Source organism: Gadus morhua, chromosome 23 (assembly GCF_902167405.1).
Source record: "Gadus morhua chromosome 23, gadMor3.0, whole genome shotgun sequence".
Classification (NCBI taxonomy): Eukaryota; Metazoa; Chordata; class Actinopteri; order Gadiformes; family Gadidae; genus Gadus; species Gadus morhua.
Genome location: NC_044070.1, coordinates 13,273,227 through 13,286,110, shown reverse-complemented (window position 1 = coordinate 13,286,110; position 12,884 = coordinate 13,273,227). Strand labels below are relative to the sequence as shown.

General features: G+C 46.6%; 1 protein-coding gene across 1 annotated transcript in view; it reads right to left on the bottom strand.

The window, feature by feature from the left end:
- The window catches only part of odad2 (outer dynein arm docking complex subunit 2), a 42,429-nt gene extending 41,136 nt beyond the window's left edge, over window positions 1-1,293 (bottom strand). The window contains exons 1-2 of the mRNA XM_030349709.1: window positions 1,189-1,293; window positions 123-367 (exon numbers count right to left, since the gene is read on the bottom strand). Coding sequence (XP_030205569.1) covers window positions 123-349 — 227 coding nt within the window. The 5' untranslated portion in view covers window positions 350-367; window positions 1,189-1,293. The remainder of the gene's footprint in view (window positions 1-122; window positions 368-1,188) is intronic.
- Window positions 1,294-12,884: the final 11,591 nt, after the last annotated feature.

The window sequence follows — 12,884 nt, the reverse complement described above, 5'->3', positions numbered from 1 at the left end:
GTATACTGAGTTCAGAAACCACATGCCCAAACACACCAAACTACTAACAACAGGGCCTGCGCACACACCGATAATACTGAAAGCAGACTTGTGCCTGCAGCCTGCCTGATGATTAGACAAACCTGATGTCGTAGTCGGTATTGAAATCAGATGCCACTAAGGTGCAAGTCCACTGCAGTGGCTCTTCAAACACGTGAGCTGCCTCCTGTGGATGCCTGAGGCCAAACTGCTCCACAAAGTGCAGGATGTCTTTCAACAACGACTCATTGATTGGAGTGATCTCCAGTTTGCCAGTACTACCAGAGCTGGCCGTGGTCCACTGAGCGGCCCTGGTCAGTGATGCCCCCATCGCATCGGTTGGACTTCTCTGGAACCGCAAATGAGCCATGCGGATGATAACAGCAAAATGAGAACCAATCAACAATTACATAGTAAAATAAGCATTATTGTTAGTCTTATTATATGTGTTATCATTGGTTTGCTTGAATATGTTTCTTCCATTACATTCCTAAAGTACCCTAAGCATAGGAAATGTGTAACGTCACACTGGGAGCCATCTTGTGAGACAGAACCAACAGGAGAAGTTTTTAACTGCAATAGAGGAGGCTGCGGTGTCAGTAGTATCTGTGTGAAACAAACCTTTATAACTACAATGTACATGGACAGAAAGTAGATTTAACCCCCCCCTAAAAATGCGGTCCTAGGACGTCGGTCTTGAAACTGCAGCATCCTCTATACAGGAACGCAGTAGTGACCGACAGAGCAACAGAGGCAGAGACCTCTGGACGTGTCGCGTTCACCACGGCGCGAGGTCTGCCTCACTAGTGCTACAGCCGCTAACGTTCATTCATAATAACTCACCAAAGACTGGCTCTGAGAAGTTAGACTATTTAAACTCAAAGCAATGTTTAAGCATGTTTTTTTAATAAAGGCCTATGTAATAATACATCACATTTTGGATATTTAGATGGTAAACTTACGTTTTGATAACGACGAATTCAAAACACTTTGTATTACTAACGGACGTTAATGTCTTTAGTGAATCTCTAACGGTGTGACATTAATTTATACCTTTAGTTTGGGACGGTAAAAGACGCATTGGCTGTGTAAAAGTATGAATCTTGTCTTAACCAACTCACATTGCTCTACAAAGTGTTATTACGAACGTAATCTTTGATTTAAAGTTACCTGGTATTTCAAGTTGTCCTTTGATGCAAATGCTGCTAACAGCTATGCTACCAACCAGCTGGGCTGTAGTTGCTATAGAAACCAAACGCTACCGGTTGCTATGATACAGTCAACAGAACTCTGAAGAATAAGTCCCGCCTCCGAGGCTCCAGTTCCATCTGTCAAATGTCTATGGGAAATAACATGGGGTTTTTGAATGATCGTACATAACAAACTCTCTCGGTGGCGAAGTAGTAAAAGCTGCTCACCTTTTGAACTACACACTTTTTCCATCTAAATTCCACTTTGGTTTTGGATTGTCGGTGCCGTAAGTAGTAAAAGATTATATATACTTTAACGGCACCGACAATCCAAAACTAGGACACGAAGAGACTCACCACGACGTGGGGGATATAATTTGGACGTGCTTTCATCAGATAAAAAAACATGTAATAGAAAATGAAACATATTAGCTTTTATATATCTCTGCAATACAGTGATTAAATAAAGTTGCAATCTATTCATGGAGGCGGCTTGCTGGAGCCAAATGCCCCAGAACTAAATAGTATCAAATAAAATGTTTGAATAACAAAATCACTGTAGCTACTATGCTTTCCTTTTAGAGTGTCCGCACGACCACATATTTGAGAGCATATTTCCTCTTTGACTATTGGTTTGGCAACTTTTTACAGACAAACATTGGGTACTGAAAATGCTCTATTTGGGTTTGGATTTTCTCTGTTTAGACATACACACGCAAATAAGTTCATTCAGTTCAAACCTAATCAATCTAATGCAAATCAACTTTTTGTGGAGAAACAAAGGTTCCAATTCATATCCTTTATAATAATAATATAAAAAAAACAATACAAATAAAGATAAAATATATACAGTACATGTCCAATTATTATCTATGATTGATAGATAGCTAAATTACCTTCAAAACATTTATGAGAAAATATCTCTAAGAATTCAAGGAGTCTCAGACAGATCTATAGAAAGAACACTAAGGGGTTGGGTTTGTAGTTCAGTAGTTCAGTTTTGAGGAACTGTCTTTACAAAACAGACAGTAATCCTGAAGGAGACAGGACCTGGCTGGGTGTGAAGGGTGGCCCTTTGTTCGTACTCATCGAGTCTCCTGGTCTTCTGGATGTCACGCCTGCGGGGTTGAGGCAGTGTAGAAGTCATGCAAAGGTGGCGGGCAGAAGTGTGGGCAAATGTTTTCAGAGGGCCATTCAGAAAATGGAGGTGGAATGTTTTCTGAAATCCTCCTCCAGAGATAGAAGGAGGAGGAGAAACGCTGCTGTCACCTGGGTTCAAATCAGAGTATCCTGGAAAAGATGCACATGATCCTATACACTTAAGAGTGTGCTTGTGCTCGTGTGTGCTTGTGCTCGTGTGTGTGTGTGCTCGTGTGTGTGTGTGTGTGTGTGTGTGTGTGTGTGTGTGTGTGTGTGTGTGTGTGTGTGTGTGTGTGTGTGTGTGTGTGCGTGCGTGCGTGTCCGTGTGTATGTGCAGAAAGAAATGGCTATGTGTCCAATTGTTACATCATGGCAAACTCATGGGCTGGAAGGGACGTGTGTGTGTGTCTGCTTGTGTGTGACCCTTTACTTTATCTGTTGCAATTGAGAACGTTTCATTTTCTGATGGTTGATCACCATCCCAATTGAACCCTGCGTTGTGGAGACCTGAATGGTGCCTCCGGTGTCTAGCAGGCGTTGTCTGGACCCAGCAGATGGAGTCCTAGTAGAAAATTGTAGAAAACCGTTACGGCGCTCCAAAGTACACGGGGGAGTGAAGGGGTTTCGGCCGCCCTAGAGGTCAAACTCGGCACAGACGTATAATTTATAGCCCCGGCTTGAGACATGTTCTCATTTCAATTGAACTGCCCACCATCATCACTGCCACTTTAGCCTTCAGACACACACACGCACACACACAACCACACACACACACACAATGACACATACACACACACACTAACACAGTCACACGCACTGACACACACACACACACACATTCCAATCCAACTCCCCCGTTTCCCCTCAACCCTGACAGAAAGAATCCTGCTGCAATTTGTGCAAATCAATCCGGTGCCATTTTAACATATTGTTTGGCAGCTGCTTGCGTGTGGCGCGGCCCCTCTGACTGACTGGAACGACAAACACTCACGTAAGTAAGAGAGGGTCGGAGAGAGTAGAAGTATATCCCGCGGCCAATGAAAAGGCTGGTTTCTGCCTCTCGCCCCTTGCCTCGCTCCCCTGCACGCTGCCACCCAGGGGCGCCGTCCGACGTTGATGTCGCCTCGTCCTCGACGCGGGACTGAATGGTGACGCAGCAGGTGGAATTATTTAGTTCCAAGAGCAAAGAAGAGGGCTTTGGGGGGCTGGTGTGTGAATAAGACAGCAGTGATGCATTGTGTGTGTGTATGTGTGTGTGTGCTTGTGTGTGTGTGAGTGGTGGTGGTGTGGGGTGGGGAGGAATTGTATAAAGAAGTCAGCAGTGATGCATTTGTGTGTGCGTTTGTGCGCGTGTGTGTGTGTTGTGTGCATGTGTGTGTGTGGGGTGTGTGGTGATTGGGGGGGAGGGATGCGGTGGTGTGTGAATAAATCTGCGAATAAGCCTCCCTCCAGGGAGGACGGGAAGCGATATCTCATCTTAAGAGAGATCATTTTGGATGTTGTTGTTTTCACAGGGCCAAATTGACGCGGCTCCTAGACTCTGCTTGCTTCCAGGTGTTTTATTTGGAACAGCGGGAAGGGAGCTGTCTAAATTAAGTAGCTCCGAGAAGCCAAAGAGCCGCAATGGGGTACAGTGCAAGAGAGGGAGGAGGGGGTGGTACAGAGCCAGCACACCAGTGCATCGGATAACAGAGTGCAACGCCTGATAGGGGGATGTGTGTGTGTGTGTGTGTGTGTGTGTGTGTGTGGGGGGGGGGGGGGTTGTGTGTGCATGTCTCTAGGAAAGAGTGTGCAGGTGTGTGTGCGTGTCTGTTTCTTAGTAAGTGTACGTATGCAGGTTTTTGTGTGTGTGTGTGTGTGTGTGTGTGTGTGTGTGTGTGTGTGTGTGTGTGTGTGTGTGTGTGTGTGTGTGTGTGTGTGTGTGTTTCAGAAAATAGGGAGGGAGCAGATAAAAATGAAGCAGAGTGAGAGGGACGGCCTGCGTGCAATAAACCCAAAAAAGAAAGTCTGGAGGAAATTGTAGACGGAAGGAAAAGGCAAGAGAAAGCAGGATGAATGAGGGTCCTAATATATCTAACCCGAGGTCTCATTAGTAAGCCTAATTGCTGTTCGTTAAAACGACTTAAATAAAACAGTCTACACTGCCGGGGTCTTTTACAGAAGTAAAACAAACACATGCTCTGTGGTCTCACACGCAGACACACACAGCATCTGCTGGGTCTTAGATACCGTCGGACGAGAACTCAATACTGCATAATAAACAAAAGCCGTAGCCATGCCGACGCTCAGACACTGTTGTGACAGCGTCGACGGGGCCGTGTGGAAGACAACATGCTGAAGACACATGTAGGCCAAGACGGCCTTCAGAAACACCAGCATTATAATCACATCCATTCACCCTGGTGGGTGAATCGCTGAAGGCGTATAACACGCCATTAACAAGCCGAAGTAAAACATATATTACACACCGAAACATGCGTGAGTAGCACTGGACCAGTGAAGAGGAGCCATGCAGAGGACTATAGTTGGCTCTTTATGTGCCCGAGTTCTCTCAGACGAAATCCGGTTATGAGTGTATCTCCCGCTGATTTTCATTTCAACCATATTCACTTTCTCCAGAGAGACCTCTGGTGTTATTGCAGGCTTCATGTCAAACATGGTTTGGCTCCGTTTATGGTCGGGCTGGGTTAGAGCCGGAAGAAGAAAAAACATTGTAAAATGGACTGGAGAGAGACACGGGTTACACTGGTCATCGTACTGAGCACCTGCCAGCAACTGATCCGTCACAGACTCATAGGAATCGTTTTAATATATAAAACCAATACAAGAAAATAACTTGGACAACACAACATAAACTATGACCGCATGTCACCTGGCCATAAACCATAACATCCCATGGGTTTTCATTAAGGAAGTGAGAGAGAGAGAGAGAGAGAGAGAGAGAGAGAGAGAGAGAGAGAGAGAGAGAGAGAGAGAGAGAGAGAGAGAGAGAGAGAGGGAATCCAGTAGTCATGTCTGAGAGTCCTCGGAGGAGCCGCAACTGATTAAGCTATGTCAGTTTATAGGAAGCAGGCAGAGCATTTGGTCATTCTCAGTAAGTTCTGTGATTAGGCAAATACAAGTGAGTAATCGGGTTCCCCGGTCTGCGAGCAGCGATAAGTAAAGCAAAGAGTGCAGTGCCAAAAAATTCAAAGAAATCTTTAAGGAGAACATCTACGCAAAAGCTTACTTTCTTAAGTGATCTCATTGCATTAATGAAGATATACATTTGGGCAATCACGGTCACCCAAAGGCTGCACCATTATTTCGACATAAAGTTGTCTCGTACCATGAGCGGCGCCAAACTCTCCTGACACTGCATGTATAACGAAGTATTCATTACAAGACCATCTGGGAATTAAGACTAACATGACATGATATATATATTTCTAAAACGGCCTCCGCAAACAAAACCCGATACTGTTGAAAATGTATTTTCTCTGTAACAATGAACATCAGTGCACCGGCCTCAAATGGACTTTAACCTGCAATTGCGGTCTCCAAATAGCCTGTATGCATTTCAAGTTGGTAAAACCGGTCACCAATGCTTTTTTTGGAGCATGTGTGGTGCTTGTCAAATTTAGAAGTTAAACAAGATTTATAGCCATGAGGATTTATGGGAAAACGGGTGACAGAGCTAGGATCGAAATGCATTGGAACACGTTTTGCCCATGTGGGTTGCTACTGTGAGCACTGGGTCTGGGATGTTGTTGCAAAAATCATGCAGGCATTTTACAAGGGTTTCTGTGAATTCCCCCAGAATGCTGAAAATACTCATGTAACCAGAACATATATCCCCTACCTCATATAGAATATAATAAACTTCAACATTCCAATGCACACACATTTTGAAACCCATAATCTAAGCAATGTAGAAAAAATATACATCCACACAGACCTTTTTTGAATGCCCCATGTGTTTAAAAATGCTACACATTACAAAGATTTGCTGTCAAAAGAAAAAGAAACAACATTTAATTGTTTTAGTTCAGTGAAAGTGTCAACAGTCTAAGCCATTTCCTTTTACTTGGAAAGTGTTACATGACATAGCAAGTGATTGATGAGGATCTGAGAAGTCCGATTCCTACTTTAAACACTCACACACACAAACACACATCATCCCCATGAAGTCTGGCCATAGATAGCAGCATATCCCTTCTATACCAGCACCTCACTCCCCCATCGAGCGGAGAGAGCTCCACCCCTGCTCCCTGTCTCCCCTAGAGCTCCGTCTCCAACAGTGTAATTATTATTTTCAAACTGTGGTCGGTGGGGCTGTCTGTGTTCGGCTCCGCCTCACCACTGCTCACGCGTGGAGAGAGAGAGCCCTAATGCAGTTTGACTTTTGCTTTTGTAGAAAAACCTCTTCGGCGGAGCACACACTCCAAAACGCAAACACACACGCACACAAACACGGACACTCATCTCTGCATGGACAGGAATGACAGAAGGTCTCGGCAAGAGATGGAATAAAGCAGAGAAGATGGGAAACAGGGCAGGAAGATGAAAAATAACCGCAAGGGGGAAGGGAGAGAGAGAGAGAGAGAGAGAGAGAAAGAGGGGCTCAAATTCTTAAGTGGGCCTATGTGGGGGGTGAGGGTTGAAAGCAAGGTAAGATGGACATTCAACGGTTGAAACCAAACAAGTTGGAGACAGGAGGCAGATAGAAGGGGAATGTACGATTATATATATTTATAGATATGTGAGAGAGAGAGAGAGAGAGAGAGAGAGAGAGAGAGAGAGAGAGAGAGAGAGAGAGAGAGAGAGAGAGACTGCGCTGTATATAGGGGTCACTTCTCTCTTCCCATCGTCATCACTTGAGATGCTAGTTGAGAGCTTGTGGTGGGGCTACTCCAGCACTTGGCACAAGGTAGCAGCATCACAGTCAGAGGGAGATAGAGAGGGAGCGAGAGAGCGAGAGAGAGAGGGGTGTAGAGGGGTAGGGGAGGAGGATAACTCCTTGGAAACATTGAGTCTTTGTACAGCAACACGTGCACAAGAATACATGGCTTCGCTGTGAACAGACAAATGCAATTTATAAAGTTCTTTGCGACGGTTCTTTTTTACAGATTCCTCCTGTCTGCAGGACTCTGGTTTTCCTCTTGATTAACGATCGACACATTCGTCTTTTGTTACTTTCTGTGCCTGCTACATCTTTCTTCATTTAAAATCAAACTTTATTTTTCATATTTATTTTGATATGCCATACCATTGTTCATGTCTGATACATACAAACAATTCACGTCTTAACATTTAACAGTTGTTCTTTTTACATAACCTTTTTCTTATTCATTCTGAAACAGCGAGTAAACGTGCGTGAATAGCTCTTTATCACAGAGGTCTTATAGTAGGGGCGAACACAGGTGTAGCTCATTAAGCTAATTATGGGTCTGTAGGCATGCCAGAGCACATAATTAGCATCACGAGATACACCTGTGTTCACCCTATTACACCTGTGTGGTAAAGACCTTTTAACCATGAAACGGGAAGTAATTAACAGAGGGAATATAACTCAACCCAGCCATAACCTTTTTGGCATCCTGCAATGAGACGGCACCAAGTGAAATCCATTAATTTCAATTTTCTTATATGTTATTTATCTTAATAAGTATCACTTACAAAGAGTCTGGCCAAATGAGCACCCAACACCAAGATATTAAAGTGTACATATAATTCAACAGGTTTCTAAACTTTTTTTCTCCTTCAGGAAAAGGGATTAGGAAGGAAAGATACAGTAGAAATAGCTACACGGTTTTAGGGGTAACTGGGGAGCAGGAATCAAATGAGGACACGATTACACATCGTATTACACACATACTACATACACATGTGTATGCCCTGACACGGATTTGTCTAGATCCTCTTAAATCCCATCAACCAAGCGATACGACCAAACACACCAAGCAGAAGCCTGCTCAGTACCTAAACCAGCCGACAGCTGCCCTCGGGAGAAGTCAACTCTGCACTTTCAAGACTCCGCTCCACAAACCCTGTGAATGCTGGGAGGGCGGCCGTGGTGGCGTTCCAACCCTAACCATGTCGTCCCCATTGCACAAAGGGCCGAGCACCAATTGTTCCCGTCTGCACGTCTGCGTGCTTCCCTCCTCTCGGTTCCCTCAGCTTCCAGGAGAGGAAGCAGGAGTCTGGGGCCAGTCTTCACAGCCCGGGCCCCTAGACTCTCTTGGGGCCCTGCAGAGCCGTCTGGGTGTAGACATTCCCACCCTTCACCACGTAGGTTAAAGCAAAGTTAAAGTGGGGATGGTGGTGGTGACGGCGGAGGTAGGGGGCGGGGGGGGCTCGCTGCCTTCCTGGCTCTGGGTCAGCGGCGGGGGCTGCCCCTGTGGAACATCACTCATTAAGACCTGTTGAGTCATGGCCAAGTCTGAGGGCTCTCCAGGCCGCCGAGGTAATGCCCCTAACTCATCAACACCTGCTAACACATGGGGGCTCACTGCTGCAACAACTCGCCGTCTTTGGACTAACGAGGCCCCAAAGCAGCTCCTTCCCCACCTCGCGTTTTGAGATAATTTTTTTTGTCAATATGTCGATTTTAACCGTTACTTTTTTCAGAGCCCTGTGCTTGTACCGTGACCCTAGCAGCAAGCCCCGGTCTCGCCCGACACCTCAAGAGCTCCGAAAACCCTCACACTTCAGTGTTAAACTAACTGTTATGAGTTGGCAAAGGTGAGGAGCTTCATGGTTTGTTTGTGTTAGGGCCCGGGCCTCGTGGCTCCCTTCATGTGAGTCATGAGCACTTTGACAGTTTAACGCGTGGTGTGGAACGGACCATACCCCACTGGAACCCACCCACCCCCAACCATGGCTCACCTCTTGCTTTCCCCTGGGATCCGGCGGTCCACCTAGCCTGGCCAGGGTTTGGTACAGCCTTGTCCACCCATAATCTTCTCAGCAGACCAGATACTTGTCCAAGCAAAGCCTCTGGTTGTTTATTGGACATGATATCACCTTGTAGAGGGATGTGACACACTTCAAACAGTGTTGCGGCCACATCCCTTTTACTTTCTACTCTCTCTGTCCTTTTCCCTCTCTTTGTGGCCCCTGGTTCTTGTTGTTTTTAAATCTTGACCACTCTTTCTTGACTCATCCTGTGGTTCATCTCTACTTCCCAGACGTGCTGACTCGCCAGGTCATCTGGCCGGGCGTCTGATTAGCTTATTGGACTTATTAAAAACAGAGAGCGTTTGAGCGTCCACACGCACACACCCTTGCCGCTGTGTGTGTGTGTGTGTGTGTGTGTGTGTGTGTGTGTGTGTGTGTGTGTGTGTGTGTGTGTGTGTGTGTGTGACATTCAATGCAAGGGGGAGTATGACCACCTGCCAAAATAAGGCAGTGGAAAATAACATCAACGGCTCTATGAAAAAGTTAAAGGATGCGTCAGGGTTCACCATGATCAGGCCTAGCGCAGGTCAGCGCTATGCACTTTATCCACAGACGTGCCAAGTGCTCTTTGGCGTAAAATAACAAAATACAGAAGAATAGCAATTGAAGCCGTCATGGTTTTTGCAAGGCCTTGATGGGCTGGGAAATGACGATGTCCTGGAATGGATAGTTCCTTCCTTACATGCTAGAAAGCTGTCGACTGTTCTGCTAGCATGCTATGCTCATTAGCTGTCCAGACAGCAATTTATGTCTGTGTCAGTTGTTTGCTTAGAGGCAAGGTTGAAGAGAATCAGATCCTAACCGTATGAAGGCTTGTGAAGCCACAGGAAATCCGGCTTATTATCTAAATCCGCAAATCTACAGTCTGCAATTTAATAAGCAGCCAACGGCCAGGAAGGTTGAATTGGTTCCCTGTCCAGGATTCTGAAAGTATGTAATGTATAGTGGGATGAGTAAAACATTCTTGCTCGTCATGGCTGTACATATGAGTCATCACGTTAGCAACTCACCTTTTACAGAGATAGCCGTCTTCCGTCTGCCAAATAGGTTACACCATAGAAGATTACTGAGTGCTTAGTTACACAGAATAAATTAAACTTGGTGGAAGGGATTTAAAAAGCAAGAAAACCACTATGAATGCGTGTTCTGTAATTTCCAACAAACCAACATAACCACATGTATAATAAAAAACAGCAATAAAGATGATATCTGCGTTTCCTTGGGGATAATTGCTATAGCAAACCCAGTTACAGTTTTAAGTGCAAAGCTGGAAAAGCACAGTAACCCTAATGTAACTAAAAAAAAACCTTCAATATTATTCAAAAAAACTTTAAACACAAGCTGTGGGCTGACAATTTATTCATTACACGCCACTCTATACAAGGCCTTCAACCCAGGAAATACCCATGTCTTGTACCAATCTTTGATCAAGCACTAAGTACTTTTTAGTAGGTCCCAGTGGCAGACATCCTTCAGCTCATCAGAGGTTTTCTGAGCGGATAAAGCGTGGTCTCATGTATCTGGACGGTTTCAGCGGGGCCCTGTCCCTTGCGGTGGGGCCCCCTGCCACATGGACGTAACTCTAGCGGACTCATTGCTAACGACCAGTGACCGGGGGCCTTCTTGTAATCCACTTACCGTCATTATGCGGGGTCAACGTGTCTAGCGAAGGGCCGGTGCCGTGCAGAAAAACAAGGGTCGCTGCCTGACAACGACGGATATTCACTTTCACTACGGCGCTCCTGGTCCCTCACTCATCCCCCAGCTGGAGCCACCGCCACATTCCCCCTGAGGTGTGTATGCTTAGTGGAGGCAAAGCTATTCTGCTACTTACATTTCCATGTCTTGGTTGTTTTTCTCCCCCCGATAAAGGGACGAAGCCCCCATGTGAATTAAGTCGGGATAACACAGTGTGTTACAGAGAATGCAACGTTGTTGTAAAAACAGCCCAGCCCCGGCGATACCCGGTTTTGGTGAGAAGTTGTTTCTAGAGAGCCGTTTTTGTTTTCATATCGTTTTTCTTAGTGCTCGCTAGTCAAAACTTGAGGAAGCCATGGCACCGGAGAGAGAGACGTGCGCTAATTTGTAGCACACACTAGCGGGGGGTGGGGGGTTGTGAACTCCTCAGCCCCCCTGACTCTGAAACGACAGCCCCAAGACGTGTAATTAAAACAGCCCTGGTGTGGGGCCAGCGAGACTCACCGGTGGAGGGGCACAGCGAGAGTTTAAGAAAACACACGGTGTGCACTGGCTCGGCCCGTGGCCCTGCATTACCTCCAAACATGTCAGCAGAATCCCAACCAGTGAGGACACTCTGATCCGAACACACACACACACACACACACACACACACACACACACACACGTGGAGTTGACCCTACGCGCCCCTGCAAGCAGTGTGTACACAAACTCCACCTCGTGTTGATGACTGACCTTCCCATGGCTCTTAGGCTTGTTAGGATTCTCATCAGGGTGCAAAACAAAACACAAGGGCATCCCTTGGTCACCTTTCGCTCACTCCACTCAGCCACATTTTTCCCCCCCTTCTTTCTTTCCTTCCTTCCTTCCTTCATTTAGTGTTTCGCTTTTTCTCTCTCTCTCGCTCGCTCTGAAAGCACCAGTGATTAAGGAACCCAGCTCAAGGTACGAGGGTAACCTTTGCCTTGCAGACATGAGGCAATGGCTGGACTAATGAGCAGGCGGAGAGTGGGCTGAAACGCCTTGGCCCCAGAGCAGGGTCAATCTACGATGCACCCCTCCCTCCCTCTCTCTCTCTGTCTTACCCCTGAAGGGCAGTAACCAGGGATGAGGATAACAGAGCGGGTACCAGACCGGCTGGCTGGCTGGCTGGCTCCTGCCGTAAAGCCACGTTGATGGACCGGGTCGCCACATGAAAGGCTAGGCAGCGGCCGCACGGTGGAACAAGTCGGGACAAAAAGAAAGAGAGCGAGAGACATAGAGACTGAATGAGAGTCTTGAGAGACCAGAACAGAAATAAGACCCTTTATGAGACATCTCGGGCCTCAGCACGAGTCTCGATCCCGTCTTCGTCTTGCTCCCTCTCCCTGCCTTCCTGCCCCCCTTTTCTTGTCTCTCGATGGCCATGGCGAGGACATACGCAATTTGTCATGTGGTGACGGAGGCCGGACCTATCACGTCGTCAAGCGCCAACCGGGATATTGGTCCAGACGTTGTAATTCAGCCCCGTAAATCAGAGTGATTGTGGTGTGCGCGTCGGGAGAGCGAGAGACCCATGTTCACATTTTAATGGTTTCTGAATAACGGCTGCAAGAACCTCAGTGACGCGGGGAGAGGCAAGGCAAGGTCCGACCGCCGCAGGACCGGTTCTCTGGGCTTTTCCACAACTTAATCTCCCTTTACGTGTGTTCGGCGTCATCTTCCTCTCGTCTCCCCTCCAGTCATGTGCCCCTCTGCTCTCACTCTTCTTCTCGTCTCAGCCTAAAACATTGTGTTAATACACATGGGTCATGGACATGAAAATGAGAGAGAGAGAGAGAGAGAGAGAGAGAGAGAGAGAGAGAGAGAGAGAGAGAGAGGGCAGAGTTGCTCTATGTCTATGTCATTTGGGGTGCACTG